The 16,766-nt window shown below is 54.3% G+C and overlaps 6 protein-coding genes across 6 annotated transcripts; 4 read left to right on the top strand and 2 right to left on the bottom strand.

Annotated features, from left to right (window-relative positions):
* Window positions 1-408: 408 nt before the first annotated feature.
* CCOS01_02647 (uncharacterized protein) lies at window positions 409-1,319 on the bottom strand (the record flags this gene model as incomplete). Its single annotated transcript, XM_060450835.1, has 3 exons — window positions 409-474; window positions 613-832; window positions 1,171-1,319. The coding sequence occupies 3 exons, from the start codon at window positions 1,317-1,319 to the stop codon at window positions 409-411; spliced, it is 435 nt and encodes a 144-aa protein (XP_060319485.1).
* Window positions 1,320-5,708: 4,389 nt separating this feature from the next.
* CCOS01_02646 (uncharacterized protein) lies at window positions 5,709-6,050 on the bottom strand (the record flags this gene model as incomplete). The annotated part of the gene is made up of 1 exon (XM_060450834.1): window positions 5,709-6,050. One exon carries the CDS (start codon window positions 6,048-6,050, stop codon window positions 5,709-5,711), a length of 342 nt encoding a protein of 113 aa, XP_060319484.1.
* A 3,644-nt stretch (window positions 6,051-9,694) lies between these two features.
* Window positions 9,695-10,021, top strand: CCOS01_02645 (uncharacterized protein; the record flags this gene model as incomplete). The annotated part of the gene is made up of 1 exon (XM_060450833.1): window positions 9,695-10,021. The coding sequence occupies one exon, from the start codon at window positions 9,695-9,697 to the stop codon at window positions 10,019-10,021; it is 327 nt and encodes a 108-aa protein (XP_060319483.1).
* Window positions 10,022-12,027: 2,006 nt separating this feature from the next.
* CCOS01_02644 (uncharacterized protein) lies at window positions 12,028-13,026 on the top strand (the record flags this gene model as incomplete). Its single annotated transcript, XM_060450832.1, has 1 exon — window positions 12,028-13,026. A coding segment is annotated over one exon (999 nt), but the record flags the coding sequence as incomplete, so codon positions are not given.
* Window positions 13,027-13,253: 227 nt separating this feature from the next.
* Window positions 13,254-15,917, top strand: CCOS01_02643 (leucine rich repeat domain-containing protein; the record flags this gene model as incomplete). The annotated part of the gene is made up of 2 exons (XM_060450831.1): window positions 13,254-13,286; window positions 13,383-15,917. 2 exons carry the CDS (start codon window positions 13,254-13,256, stop codon window positions 15,915-15,917), a joined length of 2,568 nt encoding a protein of 855 aa, XP_060319481.1.
* Window positions 15,918-16,105: 188 nt separating this feature from the next.
* Window positions 16,106-16,417, top strand: CCOS01_02642 (uncharacterized protein; the record flags this gene model as incomplete). The annotated part of the gene is made up of 1 exon (XM_060450830.1): window positions 16,106-16,417. One exon carries the CDS (start codon window positions 16,106-16,108, stop codon window positions 16,415-16,417), a length of 312 nt encoding a protein of 103 aa, XP_060319480.1.
* Window positions 16,418-16,766: the final 349 nt, after the last annotated feature.

Raw genomic sequence — 16,766 nt, 5'->3', positions numbered from 1 at the left:
ACACACGGTCTCTCGACACCCCCAACCTCGGGAAGTCGACTCCGACCCAACCGCCGCGGCGGGCATTTTCCCTGATGTTCATCGTTCCGGGTCCAGAAGGTGAATGGTATTTGTGGGAATTCGGAAGCTGGAAACAGTCAAGAGATTCTTGGGGTAAGATACGTGGACTGTGGACTGAGCCAGTGGCTAGCGCATGTCGAAAAGCAGGATGCCACAGTAGGTCCAGATCGAGGAAACGCCTAGGGAATCGCATCACGAACCACCGACAGCGTGGTTGTTTGCCGGTGGCGGCTGGGGTGAAGCCTGTGTAAGTGCTGTCCATGTAAGTGGCCGGCCGTTGTATAGAAGTCCGACGAAGGAAAAACAAAACTTCCAGAAAAAAAGTTGGCTGGCAAGGCTGGTGCTGGCTTAGCTGGCGGCTACAAAGTCCCACTTGGCAAGGTGGAATAGTGTATACATCGGGTGGCGGGCGATCTATGGCGGTCAGTCAGCCTCAGAGTTTACGGGGGCGAAACGAGGCTATCCCTGCCTGCCAGAAGCCACGTCGAACCTTCAACGGCTGATCAACAGACATTTTCCAAATGGCGTAGTGAGGGGCAACTGAAGAAATACAAGGTCCTCCCTCTGCCCCTCCGACGAGCTGATGAGCGTTCGTCCTGTCGCAGAGAAGGACCTGTCGATCGCCTCGTCTTTGGAGAGAGGGGGAGTTGCAGCAGGCGGGGTACAGACCTCGGGTGAGGCCATTCCCAAGAACCAGTAGAGAGAGGTTACAAAGTGGTGAGGTATAGGACACACTGCCGGGCGCTTGCTGAGCGGTGTGATGGTAAGCGGCCTTCTCACCGTGCGGGATTGGTTGCAACGAATGGAATTCGACATTTGCCTCCGCTGCCGGACGGAGGATTGGAGAAGAGTAGATGTTGCGGGCTTTGGTGGTTCGGTCTGGCGGCCACCTCACGCTCAGGAATTATCCTTCGTTCCACCCCGCCTTTCAAACGATGCCGTCAACGTCTCTCGAGTCGGTCGTCCAACAATGGTCAGGGTTGAGATCATGCGTGATGTTGGCTGATGGGGGGTCCTAGTCTCCACCGAACTGAGTGGAACGACTCATGCCCCATTTTACTCTGATTATTGGTATCGCTATATCGCATCGCACAGCGTAGCGGGACCTACGCTGGCGGCAGACCGAACTCGGGCAATGGCTGGCCGTTGTAAATAGGGGGAACATGCAGCAGGACTCGATCGCATTCCCCACCGGCTGAGATGGCGGCTCCGGACGCCGGCATGAAGGCCACCGAGTGCCTGATTCCGGGCGTCTGCATGCAGTGAGCGTGTGCTCTCTGCCCGTTCAAAGAACGAGAGGCACAGGGGCAGGTCGTCTGCAACTATTCCATTATTCAAAGAGAATGAGAAAATCTAAGGTGGGTTGCACCACAGTTCGAGGCAACACTAAAGTCGTACAAAAAGTACGGATGGCATTTGCAGTGCGGGAAATTGTAAAGACATAGTGAGGGGTCCTCGAGCAGCTGCCCCAAGTCTGAATACCAGGCATGTCCCGAAGTTGACTGGCGCGTGTCTGCGGGTAAGCGTAGGGAATGTATCAAGCATGGAGCGATGGATGAGGTTTCCCCGCGATCCTCCATCACAATATGACGCCTACCATGGCTGGTGGTTGTAGAAGCGTCAGATCATCAGCTCAAGATGGTTCGAAGGCAATTCGTACGATGCCCGCAAAAAAGAAACGAAAAAAACCCCACGGCTGCAAATTGGGTCCTCGACTACCTGGTTGTTGACGTGCGAGAGCGGAGGCCGTAGCAGAGGATAGCGCAAGAGACAAGGTCCGGGGACTGACAGGAGCCTACCAGGTATTAGTGTACTCATTGTGTTAGTGTAGTGTAATTACTATGTGGTGCAGACTCCCGAGATGAGCATACCTATACCTTAGTGTGGGGGGGGGGGGGGGAGAGAAGAGAGAGAGGGGGGGGGGGGGGGGGGTGTTTTTGTTTTTTGTTTGTTTTTGTTGTGTTGGTTGTTTTGTGTTGGGGTTGGGTAGGGGTGGGGGGGGGGTGGGGGGGGGGGGGGGGGGGGGGGGGGGGGGGGGGGGGGATGAGCAGCCTTCCGATAGATAGCATTCGACAGTAGCCCCTTTTGGATACTCAGTTAACACAGCGGACTTATTGGATAGGAAAGCTGAAAGTGTGGCATCTCGAATGGAGCCGCTGTGGTGTGCTGCCGGCAGTGCAAAGACAAGAGAAACGGAGCCTCTAAACCTCCATCACACCTCAGCCGAGTAAAGGTTAAAGATGTGTATCTTGGTACATGCGCCGACGAGTGTCTGCATGAGGCAAGGCCTTGTATACGTACGGGAGCTGGTGGTATGGGATGGATTGAGGCTTCACAATGGACCCCGTTCAACAGGGACTCAAGAGGCTCCGCCGAGTTTCGCTTCCATGCCGGCCGCCATGAGATCAGATGGAAACTGTACCGAGAACCTGCCAAAGAAGGTAGGCGACGCTTGAGGGCGTCTATTTGCGGTCCAAGGACAGGGAGAGAGCGGGAGAATGAGGATGCGTACTCGGGTTGCGTGGTGCAGGCGGGAATGGCGTTTGGTTGGCCGCAGCCAACGGTCATCGCCAATTCCCCACGAGATCGAGGGGCAGCTCCAGGGGTCCGAATCAATGCCCCTCCTTTTCTTGCACCAGACCGCAGCTGCGCTCAGAGATAGGTAGAGACACAGAACAGCCCGTGATTGTGTGTACACTTGACCGTGGCACTGCTCGTCATGAGCCGCCAACAGCACGAGCACGGACCATCACAACCCTCATGTAAGTCAGGGTTGAAGTCAAGGTTGAAGTCGACAGTCGAGAAGTCAACTGGTTCGAGCAATCCCAGCTTCCTGCTCTAAGACGTACTGGGAATAGCGTCATTCCTCCTCTGCCTTCCTAGTGGAACAAGGCCCGATGACCACCCCGGTCGTCCTCCAGTCGTGCGTCTCGGAGAATCCACTCTTTGCAGTCTTTCTCGCATAAAACAAAAAAAGGTGTGCGAGCCTGCAGGAAAAAGAGAATTTTCGCGACGGAGCGGTGAGCGAGCAATCGGCGTATCGCCTCCCTGTAGCCTCTCTTCCCCCCCTGATGAGACGACAAATGTGCATTCCTCGCCCCCCAGAAGCGGCTGCATCTTCAAATCATGTGCCTCAACTCTACTGTCACGTATTAGCGGTTGAGTTCCAGCTCTCGGCGAGCTCGGTAAGGACCGTAAAGTAGACGGCGCATTCTTGGAGGATCTTCAGGGTTCAAGCAGCCTTGTTTTTTGCACCCTAGATCTGAATCGAACCTTGCTGCGAGAGTAGCGCCATTGCTCATACCCGTGTCTGTAGTACGGTAATAGCGGAATTCCCATCTTTCGCGTCTGGAAGACGAGAACAGAAGTGAGGGTCCCGATCCGTGGTCGCCAATCTTGGCGTATGAACAAACGTCAGACTTTAGGTGAAGCCGTGGATCCTGCTGCAGCTTATACAAATGAGCTTTGGTAGTGTAAATGGCAAAGTTGCATTAGTGCTGTGGCTGGCGTGAACGACACCTCAGGCGTAGTGTACTGTAGCTATGTGATGCTATGCTCCTCCGGCCATCCGTCCAGAGTTTCCTGGCGAAAGGCAGGCCACTTCTTCCCGGCTTGTATGAAGAACCCGTCAACAACCAAGGCAAGCCAGTCTTCCCTAGCTGGGTAGCGGGGGGGTTGGTTCGTCGGGATCCCATTTGCAGTCGACACGTCAAGTTTCCAAGCCGCAAGACTCGGTCACTTAAGGAACCTCTTCGGTAGCCCAGGTCCGGTGAGATCGACGGCTGTTCGGCAGTCCACCGCTCAACGGTGAGTATCAGAAAAACGACTCACGGTGTGAAACGTGAATCGCACAGCTGGACGATCTCTCTTGGCTGGCGAGTCAGCGGTCCTCCCGCTTCCCAGTCCCCAGACTCATAGACTCTCCAGCCTCGCATGTCCGGCCCATCATTGGTGGGCGGCTCCGTTGCACCATGGATGGGCTCACATGCTCGCAGCGGCGCCGCTCATCCCTAGTCCATTAGCGACGCTCCCTTGGCATCGGAACCTGTTCCAACTTCCAAGGCATCTGCGAATTCGGTGGTTGGCCGTCGTGGTTCATTCTTCTCGGCTCGGGTTCAACGACATAGTATCACGGCTTCGTCCACGATCAAAGGCGATTTCTCCCCGTCTGCAGGCCTGGACTCTCGGATAAGACCACGCACCCCGATTAGGATGCGGAGGAAAATGTCTGAATGTCAAATGATTTTGACGCCTGCAGGTCAAAAGTCGCGAACCTCGTAGGCGGCCTGGTTCGGTCTGGGCCATGTTTCACTGATATGGACAAACCAACGTCGAATGAGGAGACAGCATCTGCCCTCCATCATGTCTTTTAGGCTCGAGGTGGTGCTGTAGTGTAGTCTGGTAGTGCACCACCTGCATCCTCCCACCGCCCTTCTCAGTGCAGCGAACCACACCAAACAAGAGCCATCCCTGAGAACGAGCCTCAAGTGCCTGATGATCGCTTCTCTCGTGCCTGGGTCAGCGCAGACGCCAGAATAACAGTAGTCGTCTGAGATATGGGACTGACTCGCTTTACAGCGATTGCGCCTTTCCGGCCTCGCCCTTACCTCGGTACCAGGTCTCAGATATCTAAGACCGCCAGATGAACCGCCCCGTTCGTGGCGGCAGGAAAAGGGTTGGGTAACGAGCTCCAACGACTAGCTATCAGTGTCGGTGGCTCGGAGGACGTCGCGGCACTGTCCAGCCACGCCCACATGATGAATGTTCTGGTTCATTACCACTCCCGCGCGGGGCACATGGCACTGAGGCTGACCCCGCCAGACGAAGACACCTGAGAATGCGACGGGGCAAAGGTTCGATGTGATCAAAAAAGGTGTTCAGCGTTGCAACCAATACGCGAGACACGGAAAAACAGTCGTATTGTTCATCCTTTGCCCGTTCCTCGTTTGCCTCATTCTAGGACATTCCGATGAACAGCGGAGAAGCGGTGAAGAGCAGCAGCGACATGAAGGCGCAAAGAAATGTGTTGCAGAGTGTGAGAGATTCGTCGCATATGGTGGTAGTCTACGGAGTGAAAATGAGGGGCTGCACGGCATCGCATCGAGCGAGTGGTAGGGCAGGGGAAGCGGACAGATTGGCGATTGGCGGTTGTAGGTAGGCGAGGTTCAATAGGTACTCTTCGCCGTCAATTCACCCATTGTACGTGCAGGAACAGCAAGTTGAGGGTGTAGTGTAGTGTGTATCCCGCGTACACCAAAGTTGGCATGTATCGTATACCTGTGAGCGACAGATGTAGCGTGCACACACACTTCTGCCGCTGCAAGCACCCGCGCAAGAGGGTCGGCCGTGCACTCCGCCGGCTGACCGACATTGTTGCAACGTTCCCGGTCGAGAAGGTCTCTGGCGGTATCCGTAGCGCCGCCGTACGATTCCTCCGTCGAGGCTGTTGTGAATCTCAATGGAAAATGCAGCTATTCGCAAAATGAGGCTGCTTGACGATGGAGTCCCCGTTCCTGAATCCACAATGATGAATGCCGAGCGGGTGCGTTTATGTAACAGCGCGTCAGCATCCCAGCTCATGGGAGAGAGTCTAGAGAGCGCGCATAGGTAGTGACCAAACGTCGACCTGCGACGTGAAAGAGCATGCGTCATGACAGAGTTGAAGCATAGCATCGGGGCCGTGGACGTGGGACGATGGAAAAGAGGCCCGGCGTATGGAGCGAAAGAGAGGGCCCGGAGACGACATGGGTTGTTGGTTGGTAGAGTGGATGATGTGGTGCTGCACGTCGGTGCACGATGATATTCCACGCGCGTCTGCCACGATGTAAATGTCCCACGGGGACGGCGGGCGTGGTCTCCTCTGGCCGGTTTACTCTCTCTGTCTTGCCCGCGCCTGCGCACTGGACGGAGGGGAACAGCATGATGGTGGTGAAGATTGAACCAGGTGTGTCCCCGAAGAGGAATAGACCGCTGGCACTGGGGGATGCCATCCACAATTCGGCGTCTGCCCTTTTAGATTGGCAGCTAGGCGGAAGAAAAGAAGGGTGAAGTGGGGGTGAGGTTGTGAAGAATGGCCGTGGGAGGGATCGGCTGGTGGAGGGTCGTTGGCTGTCTGCAGGGATGACGGGCGGAGGGTCAGAGGCAGGATGACATGCCCTCGCATCGACGACGAGGTCTGTTGCGAAGTTGCGCTGTGGTGCTTTCGCTGCGTTCCCAATCAGGTGGCATCGCGGCCCCTCGAGCTGGTGGAGTTATGACATAATTGCTGCTCCGTTTCCGCCCAGGATGCAGCTACAAACCTTGCTCGGATTGGCTCCGTGTCGGCGGAACGCGTTCTTTGGCAATTCGGGCCCCATCTTCATCCTGCTTGATTCGATTCTCTGGTATGTGATATGTGCTGGAAGAAAATGTGCGTTGCCGACATGTTGCATGCATGTAGCAAAAAAGGTGGGAGGAAACAAGGTGATGTGCAATTCGGCCGAGGAGGGAAAGGTAAAGATCTTCTTTGCTATGTTTCGGTACAAGTGACGACGGCACATGGAAGGAAGCAAAGGGATGGTGCCAATGGTCTAATTGGACGATAGAGCGGAGAGGGGCACCTGGAGATTTGGAGGATGATAATGGGAATGCGTGCACGCGCAACAAAAGTATGGGTACCGCACCAAGATCGACGAGCGGAAACCAGTGGGACGAGTCTGTAACTAACTGGTTGACTGGCATGGGGGGAAAGAGCATCTGTACACAGCAGTCACTTCTGTAGATGATCATCGTGACTTCCATTTGGCGTGGCGCTCGGAGAAAGATGGCAGGTTCGACAGAAGCATGTCGAAATACGTGTAGTAAGGTACCTTGGGAAAGGGCACCTGCCTTGAGTCGTAGTACGGAGGACCCAACGTAAGGTGCCTTAACTGAGAGACGTTTATATTGCAAGAGACATGGATAAACTTGGAGTTGAAGAGGTATCTAGGTAGGCTCGAACGGCCGACCCCGCCTCCTGACTCTTTGGGAGTTCCTTTATACTTTGGTCCCTTTCCATGCCTACCTGGAGGACCGGTCAAGACTCACAAAACACTGAAGAAGAAGAAGAAGAAGAAGAAGAAAAACTCTGGATACTATCGATGTCTGCAAGGTAAGGTAGATAATGTCCCAAGGAGCTGTGTCCAGGCTTATACCCAGAATATCTGCACGGTTGGGTAATCAAGATGACAAGGCAGGTTAATTACCACGCCTCGGTGCGGATAAACGGTATTAAGCGCAGGGCACATGTCATGTCGTTGGAGAAGGGTTGGGTTGACCGTTCGTTCTCGAAATAGTAGCGCGGATCTCTTTGGCTCCAGAGTCGGGTCCGAAGGGTTCGCGCGCCGAGTAGAAAGAGGACTTGGTTCAGAGAGAAAACGTGCGCCATTCCAAGTACCTATTTACTTGAAGTGAATAAACGTGGTGGTTGGTGTTGTTTGGCAGCACTTTAGTTTCTTCATTTGGATTTATCATCAACGTGCTTTTACCCAAGTTGCCTAGTCAGAGTCGAAGCAATGTGCTATTTTAGTCCGGTCAAAGTCTCGTTTGAGGCGCAAAACATGTCTATCTGAGTTGGGGATCGGCCTGGACAAACGTTTCATCCAGGACATGTTTCTCAGCCCTTTAGAATGTTGGTCCTATTACCCCAGGTTTTTGAATTCTGGTTTTGGGTAAGGTGTCGATTCTTCAGCCCAGTTTCTAAAAATGCAGTGGCAAACATTCAATCTAACCCTTGGAAACTGGAGAAACGCTTAGAGGGATGATCTGAGGGAAGACAGACACCAGAAGGTTAAAGTTGCCTCGACGTTACTGTACTGCCTGTTCTCACTAACGGCTGGTATTCACTATGGTGGCCCTTAGTGTTCCCGCAGTATGAATCAACAACGTACCTTCGGATAGATGAGGCTCATATATCTGATGTCGTATTACAGGCGGCCATAGTCGCGAAGAGACAGAGTCATGGATTCGGACTGATTAAGGGACCACCCTTTTCTTCTTTCGGGTGGTGATAGCAGCCGTTGAATATCGCTATATCATTGTTGAGGAGATGCAACCGCGAAGAAGGAACGCCTTTCTGTGCTGGCCCGATATTCCCTGGCTTCCCTGTTGCGTTCTGCTCCTCAAGAGGTGGAGGCCCCTACTCCGTAAAGTACCGGTACCAAGACAGGCAAGTTCATAGTCCAAGACGCTAAGTCTGACGAGCGCAGTGCACGGACATGGCCACAATCCTAGCCAGTGAGATTTGTTTGCGCATGAGAGCGAGATGCATCTTTTGCCCATTGCTCGAAAGAGGAAGGCGCCACCCACCTTGTTGTGCTTGTATCCGTATGTACACTTGCAAGTGCAAAGTACCCTTGACACTTCTCAAAAAGACGATGGAGGGTCCTCGAGTGGGGTGGCTTGCAGGGTGCCATATTGCCCGGGATCCCTTAGCGCACGACATGGGATGACCGTGCTGGGGGGGCTTCCAGTGGACCGCCAGGCGAAACAGGCGATGAAAAGACGAGATTGACCTCTCCGCCACGATCCAGTGTCGCCGTGACCATCCATGCGCTTCATTGGATCTCTTGAGCCGCTGCAATCTTACTATGCTTTTCTTTTGCAGTCGCCAACTCGAGCTATTGAATCGTCCTTCATGGCAATATCAACTACCATACCGAGTATATGCCTTGACAATGTTGGTGCCCATGTCGTCTCCAGGCTAAAACTACCGAGTACGAAGTATTGTTCCATAGCAATGGTATGGTATAAACGCCCCGCGACGTTACCTTGTGCATTCGCCAAAAGTAATGCCGCATCGCAACTTCGCAACCCTCGCGCCGCGTCTTGTCGCGTCAAACATTGACGATCACGACAACACCTCAAAGGCAGATATATTGACACGGCATCAAGTTGCAGCAGATCGCATTGCCAACGTGGACTTTATCCGTCAGAAAACAATGGCGTAATCAGTCCATTTTACAACGGGCAACGGCATTATAGCTTAATGTCCTTTGCATGACGAGTCGGCCATGTTCGCTGGAATGCGTTATCAACGGTCCGTAGTCTTGCTGGGCTTGGCTTCTCCTGGCAGATGGCAACCGCCTTCAGACGACCCCGCGGAGACAACAGCCTGATAAGAAGCGCAGCCGATTGCCACTACTCCATACAGCACAAATTGACAAGTTGGACGGGGAACCCGTCAACAAAAACAACCACCTTCCATGGTGTAAACAAAAGAATACCATGGCAATTGGCGGTTGGACCGATTTTGGAGATCCTTGATGCTAGTTCGCATGAACAAAATGAGGTGGAAATGCGCACCAGCCGGACCCGAGGCCGGCAAGTTGGGGAAGCGAATTGGCTCCTGCTCTAGAGGTTGGAGGCGCAATGCTCACACTCGTCCGGTCATCCCAATGCGCTGGATCCGGATGGGGTCGCGATGATGTGATTGTCTCGTGTGCCAGGAATGCGACTGCTAGAGAGTCCCGATACTCTTGGTGCTTGTTGATCGTGATGAACTCCTTTGACGAATTCCAGAGGTGCAGACATACCGAGGAAGACTCGAATAAGACTCGCCCGTTCATGGTGGGGACATGGCCGACGATTTGATATTATTCGGGGGCAGAGACATACCATGCCTTTTCCTTTTCTTCGTGCTACCTCCACTACCCGTATTGACGAGGTGCTGCTCGTCGCTTATCACACGTTTGGGGCCAAGCGCAAGCCCCAGCCGCAAGCCAGGATCACTTCGTCGGCGGACCCCTCCTTACACACCCCAGACGAGCTCCGAAATCTCGGCGACAAACGGGCGAGAGGTCTGGAGTGTGCTTGTATAGAGTACGAAGCACCATTGGACAGTTTCTTTGCCTCGCGCCCGTCAGCCGTCAGTCTCACTTTGGCCGGTGACCGACAGACTGCAGCGAACAATCGTGTCTATTCGCAGGTGTTCCATTCCGGCTGATGGCGACGGGTGTCATCTGACCGCCGCTGCCGCACGCCCGCCCGTTGGTCGCCCGGTAACCGATGGCGAGACAAGCAACGGAGAAGATGGTGTCGGAGGCGCAAGACGATGGATGTTTTGACTGCTTTGATGTGTGCTGCCACGGAGAATTAAATGATGGGAAAAGAGAAGGAAGGGTGACTGGAAAAAACAAGGGTGTCTACTACGAAGCCACTACTCAGGCTTGTCAGGGCCTGGCAAAGGTGGGAGATGATGGAGCGACCGTGCGCCGGACAGCTCGACGGATTGGACGCCTAATGTACATAACTGTCTGTCTGGAGCTGAGCAGTATCTGCGATACTAGATACGGGACACACGTGCATGTCATCTTAGGTTGTCGTAAGTCATGGGAGAACATCACGTACAGATAGTACGCAGTACGGAACAAGGCATGTAAGAAATAGGGGACGAGGAGAACGGGGCTCGTCGGGGGGTCGGGCGGCGTGGAGACGGCGGCATTGGTGACCGAGTCGCAACAGAAGAGATGGCCGGTTCGAGTCGTAGTCGTGGTCGAGGAGGATATGATGAGGTTCCGGGGGTGTGGGTTGGTTGCATTGGGAGAAGCATCGGCAAGGTGCCAAAGGCACGGAGACCGGAGGAGCCCAGGACAAAGAGAAAGAGAGCGAGAGGTAAAAAAAAAAAAAAAAAGAAAGAAAAAAAAAAGATCATGGGCCAGAATTCACACGAAATCAGTATGTCAACTGAGGTGCAACTGCACCCTGTCGCCGCATGCTGCGCTTGCGATGCACGTCTTAAAACTGAAGGTGCAAGTCAAACAGACGTGCAGCGCAGCAGGCAGTCGCGGCGGCAGGGAAAGAATGTGATGAGCAGAGTTTAGAGACAACCAGAAACACACGGAGGCATCGACTTGCAGGCCGGGCTGCACGTCTCTGCAAGTCTACTCTGCAAGATGCAATCTGCAACGAGCGAGAGAGAATGGAGGAAGAGAGTCAGTATCGAGTAATTGGAAATGGTATTAGCTAAGCCAGGTTGCAATTATCATCTGTGGTGTGAGGCAGACGTGATTACTGCGTGAGGTAGGTAGGTGAGGTAGGCTGAGGATAGACAGGAGGCAGGTGCAGGCATCGTGAGTTCCTCTTGTTTCCTGCCTCACCTGCCACGCCAACGGTTGAGTTGAGTGAGACGAGGAAGGAGGAGGGATCGAAAAAAAAAAATGGCAGTTGCAGTTGCAGTCGAAATGGAAATGGCGCTCCAGCTTGTACCGGGTACTTTGGTCTGCTTTGAGTGAATGACCCGCCGCCACAAACCAGGGATGACCCCAGCTTCCAATCACTCCCACCCTGTCTCCTTCTCATCCAGTCTCTGCCTCTGGCGAGCGTTTCTCTCTCATCGTCCACCACCATCCACGACCAACCGTCGTCTTCTTGACCCAGCTCTCTCACTCCATGTTGCTCGCTGCTGCCGCTGGCGAACCCTCCTCGGCGCCTCTTGTGGCAGGGTGCGGGCTGCAGGGTCGACTAAGAGAGAAAATGAGCGGTGCTAAGTTGAACATGGGCGTTCTCGGGTGCTGGGGGGATAGTATGCTAAGGTAAGGAAAGCAGTCGTACTCCGTAGTCTTGGACGATCAGGGTGTCCTTGGAGTCTGTGGGTTTTCTATCTCCTCCATGTTCAGATACTTGCAATGGCATGTTGCTGGATCATCAGTCTCCAGTTTCCAGTATCTGTATCCACCTTTGAAAAGTGGGAGACTGAGATGGGTCCTCGAGTCCCCTGTCGATATTCGAACGAGCATGTCCTGGTCAAGGGTCACCCGTCAGGGAAGGCTGGCCGCTGGTCCTCTGTTCGCTGCATCTGGTGGATTGAGGGTGTGGGTGCGGGTGGGTTGATTCGACCGTGGGCTGTCTGAGTACGTACCGGCTCTATGGACATCCATGTACACTACCTTGTACCTAAATCTACCAGGTATCTAGGTAGGTATCCAAGGACCAGAGGGAAGGAAAGAGTCTCGTACCGCCTACCGCTCTAGCCCGCGCACCACACCTCTCGGTTCTCTCTCTCTCTCCCACTCCCACTCCCCCCTCCTAGCACCGCTACCACCACCACCATCAGCGGCCTGGGTTGGCGACCATTTGTTATTATTAAACCCGGACCCCGTCCGACCACCCCCCTTCCATCTAAGAAAGACCCTTCTCGGTCTCCCTCACACTCCTTTCTCTGTGTCGTGCAGAGTTGTCGTGAGGAGTTTGGAAATAGCTTCCTCGACCTCGAATCACAATTCCGAATACCCTCAACCTCCTCCTTATCCTCTCGACCCGACTTCCACTCTCCTCTGTCTTCCTACGAGGAGCCCTCCGAAATCTACATCCCGAGAAAAGAGAGCCACTGTCCCCGGTGAGCTATCTCTATCTCGCTTCACGCCAGAAACACCAAGGAGAAAAAAAACTGTGAGTGCCCTCTGTTTGGCCACCCTTCAGGAGAACAACAACACCAGGAAACCAGTACCATGGTTCTTGACCGCTGCCTTTTGCCTCTTGCCCAGCTTGTTGCCTCGTTTTTGTGACTCCTCACTACACTGCCTGCTTATCTTGCCGCCTCGTCAGAGGAGAGGAAACGAGAAGGGGAAATCTCTGCCTCGCACACTGCACTTTGCATCCTGCACCACCCACTTGCTTTGCTGTTGGCTGTCATATTCACTGTCTGCCTGTGTTTGCCTTTGCCTGTATCATCTGTCACTCACCACCGTCGGCCGCCCCGTGTTTTCGAGAGTTGGCAACACCACTTTACATTCCCCTCGTTGTCCTCGGCGTCTTGTACTTCCCCCCTCAAATTCCAGCGTTGTGAGACAAGACCGCTCCTGCAGCATCTGCAACGGGGATACATCGCTCGTGGTCCCTCTCACGAGCCTCCTCATCTTTTCCGACTGTGCTGCCTGCGCAGAGTGTCGCAACGGCGCTTCTTGTTCTCCTCGACTTCTCACTCCGATTTTCCCACTCTCACCTGCTTGAAAAGCACTCAGCCACGCATCAACAACATACTAACCCTCCTCGTACAGCCTGCGGTGTAACCGGTCACGACTGGCCTCCATCGTCCGACTTACCAGCAATATCTGGTTTTATAGACGAACGATACCTTCTACGACCATATTAGGCGCCGATACTCGCCGTTTCCCTCCTTTCCGACCCCCAAGATACCCACACCCTGTACTCCGTCTGCCCCTGATGCGTCCTTGATCATGGATTCGGAAGACGGGGAGTTGTTCATAAAGGTACGCTACTACGGAAGAGCCATATTCTCATGCCTTTGCCAATGGGCTTTGCTGCCTGGTCTGATGTGCTGCTTGTGCTAACATCGTCGTCTACAGCAACTGGCCAGCTTTGTGCGCACGCACGAAAAGGCTCTCGCCAACGCCTTGCAATTCCGAAGACAGGCTGCCTCTCGCCATGGCTCCTCTCAGAGCGTCAGCTCCATTCCCACGCCTCAATCACCGGTCGTTCCCGAGAGGCCCTCGACTTCGGCCTCGACTTCGAACGGACTCGCATCCGCTCTTTCTCTCGGTTCTCTCAACTTCACCTCGCACACTGTCAAGTCGGCGAAGCTAGCCTTGACGCCGCACCATCTGTTTTACCTACTATCTCGATTCGAAGAACTCGCCATTCCCGTTGGCCCCATGAAGATTCGTCTCGAGAACCTACACGATAGCTCAACATCCGCCAACTATGTCTCCTTTTTGAGCAACACCCAAAGATCCCGAAGCCGCGGCTCCGATGTTGGTTCTATCCATTCCGTATCCAGCGTTCGAAGCGTCATGTCAGGCATGTCGGCACTTTGGACGAGTTTTGGCATCGGCGCGAGCATTTCGGCCGCCCGAACCGAGCGGCAGAAGGCGGCCACGCAGGCTGACTTGAAATACCTTTACTCGGCCTTCACCAAAATTCCTTGCCTTCGCCTTGCCCCCGACTGGCGCGCCCGGCTGATCCGCGGCTACGAAGAGTTCCCATTCGACTCAGCAGTACCGCTATACGTCTTCAAGAATGTCCAGGCCCTCGAGGTGAACAGCATCGACTTCCGACAATTCTTCGGGTGGGACCGCATGGCCGAGCAGCTGAGATCGCTGACGCTGAAGCGCGCTGGTGTTGAGGACCCTGCGGATATCCTAATTGACATTGTGCTTGATGATATGGACAAGCGACGGAGAAGGACGTCGAAGCAACAACCATCGCCCACTACCCCTTGGCCCGCAAGTTCCAGCCCTCGCAGAAGTCCCACCATTCCTCACGCTGAACTTCACAAGTCACCCTCAATGCCGGGCTCACCAGACCCGCGCAATTCGATTGGTGACCTGGGCATTGGTTCTCTAAGCACGCAAGACCATGCTGTGGATGATGTTCACGGTGAAGGCAGACGGCCATCTCTGGCTCGGGCGGAAACGTTCGAGGCCATGTCGCCTCCAAAGGGATCAAGACCACGTAGCAATTCGCCTACTCGCCCAGTCAGCTCCCGCAACCCCTCCCACATGAGAGGAGGCCACAAGGTTCGTCGCTCCGGCTCTGGCAGCTCGCACTCGAGTCTTTCGGACTCGTGGCACCACAGCCGCGCCAACAGCTCCTCGAATCTTCTGAGCATGGGTGTTCTTCCAGCATCAAAGTGGCGGTTCTTGAAGCACCTCAGTCTGGCCGACAACTCCATGACCTCCATCCCTGCCACCAGCTTGGTTCCCCTCGCAAACACCCTTCACTCCCTGGACTTGTCATCCAATCTGTTCACTCAGATCCCCGACAGTCTGGCTACCCTTACCGCACTTCGCGCACTTAACCTCTCACACTGCATGATCGATGGGCTCCACTCCTTGACGCGCAATCCCCTCCCGGCCATCTCGGCTCTTAACCTCCGCGCCAACCGCCTGCAATCAATCGCCGGCATTGAGAAGCTCTATCCTCTCGAGCGATTGGACCTTCGCGACAACCGTCTATCAGACCCTATGGAGCTGGCCAGACTCACTGGAATCCCTGACATCCGGGAGATCTGGGTTGAGGGCAACCCCTTCACCCGCACCCACAAGGATTACCGCATCACAATTTTCAACCTCTTCCGCAAGACCCCGGGCTACACCGAGGACGTTGTCATTGACAACTGCGGTCCCACGTATTCGGAGAGGAGGTACTTGGTGGAGCGTACTCCGGTGCCCGCCGCCGTGCCGGTCGTAAAGCCCGCTCCCGCCGACATCCCGGCTGTTGACGTCAGCAAGCCAGCCATCATCTACGACATCCCCAAGGAGCCCTCAGTTCTCCGCAAGGAGCGCCCAGTCCCCAAAGCTGTCACCAGCGAGGTGAACACTAGCTCTACTCGCCGCCGCAAAACACCAAAGAGACGGATAGTAGACCTTTCTACCACGGATGCCTCTGTGACGGTGACTCCTGGTATCGTGCCGTCACCCCCTGCGAACATCAAGGTGCTCGCCTCCGATGCCACAGCCACCGCAGTCGGTCCAGACACCAACAACTACCGTATTTCACAGGCCCCTGAGATTCCTCCATTTCCCTCTGCCATTCTGGCCGACAATCGAAAGGCCGACTCCCAACCTGAAGTTCCCCGCATAGACACTAGCGTGGTTCCCGAACTTCCCCCCATCTACACAACCCGCGATGCTCCGCCAGACTCCCAGGACTGGGATGTCAGCGGGGAAATGTACCGCCGTAAGATCGAGGCATTGCGGGACAAGGTTGGGAATGGCTACCTCAGTGTGCTCAGTGAGGAGGGCTGGGATCCCTCTCGCCCGCCAACATACTTGGTGCCAGACTTCAGCCCAGCCTCGACAGTTCGGCCCAGTCCTACTACCCCTCGGACTAACTCCCATCACCACCCCGCGGCCATTCACAGTGGCCGCACCCTTGGCTAAAGGAAAAAAAAAACTTGCCCTTTCTACATGATACCCTTCATGATACCCCCACCCCCCTCTTGAGGTTCGATTCTACTGTTGGGCTGCTTTCTTGAATTCTCCTTCTGCAGCATTGCACATGGCATTGCCACGAGCATGGCCGTTGGCTTCGCCTCCAACCATTGTGTTATTCGTCATTATTTTCCAGCATGGTAGAGCATAGCGTACAAGGCGTTTTGGTTTTGGCGGTCAACTGGTTTCAGTCTCCGCATTTATCTCTTGCACCGCCTGAGGTGGTAGAAGGCCACAGTAGATCTTGTCGCTTTCCCGTCTGTTTGGTTTCTTGGCGCGACCTCAACACAGAGGTCTCTCTCGGGCATCACTGGGATGGGAGGGATAAAAAGCGAGTGACATTGGGCGCGAAGGCATCTTCTTCTTTCTTCTCTTCTCAAGACTTGTTTACCTTTCATATTGCAGGCTTCAATTTGGCGTTGGCGGAACTACATGTCGAGTGGCTTTAGTCATTTCTGGTTTCATGGGGCACGAAAAAAATCCCGCATGAGTTGCATTGTGTGTTTGGTTATGGTAGATGAATACTTGTCCATAAGACAAGCTGGTGGATGGCTTCTAATACATGATGAAACGCATACCTCATTGGCCATGCTTCCTTCGCTGTGCCTTGCAATGTGATGTATCTGTGGCACGTTCATTGTTATTGGTGGACAAACCTAGTCTGCTCGATCTGAAAGAGAGTGGCCTCTAATGACTGAAGCCCCATACTTAACTGTCGTATATGCCGTCTTGGGTAATGTTTTTATTGAAGACTATGGCCAGCGTTCCCGTCAAGCCAACTGATTGTAGAGAAGTGGC

The sequence above is a fragment of the Colletotrichum costaricense genome, assembly GCF_030867565.1.
Source record: "Colletotrichum costaricense strain IMI 309622 chromosome Unknown Scaffold_2.1, whole genome shotgun sequence".
Lineage (NCBI taxonomy): Eukaryota > Fungi > Ascomycota > Sordariomycetes > Glomerellales > Glomerellaceae > Colletotrichum > Colletotrichum costaricense.
The sequence above is the reverse complement of the archived record's forward strand: the minus strand, read 5'-3'. Positions and strand labels throughout refer to the sequence as shown.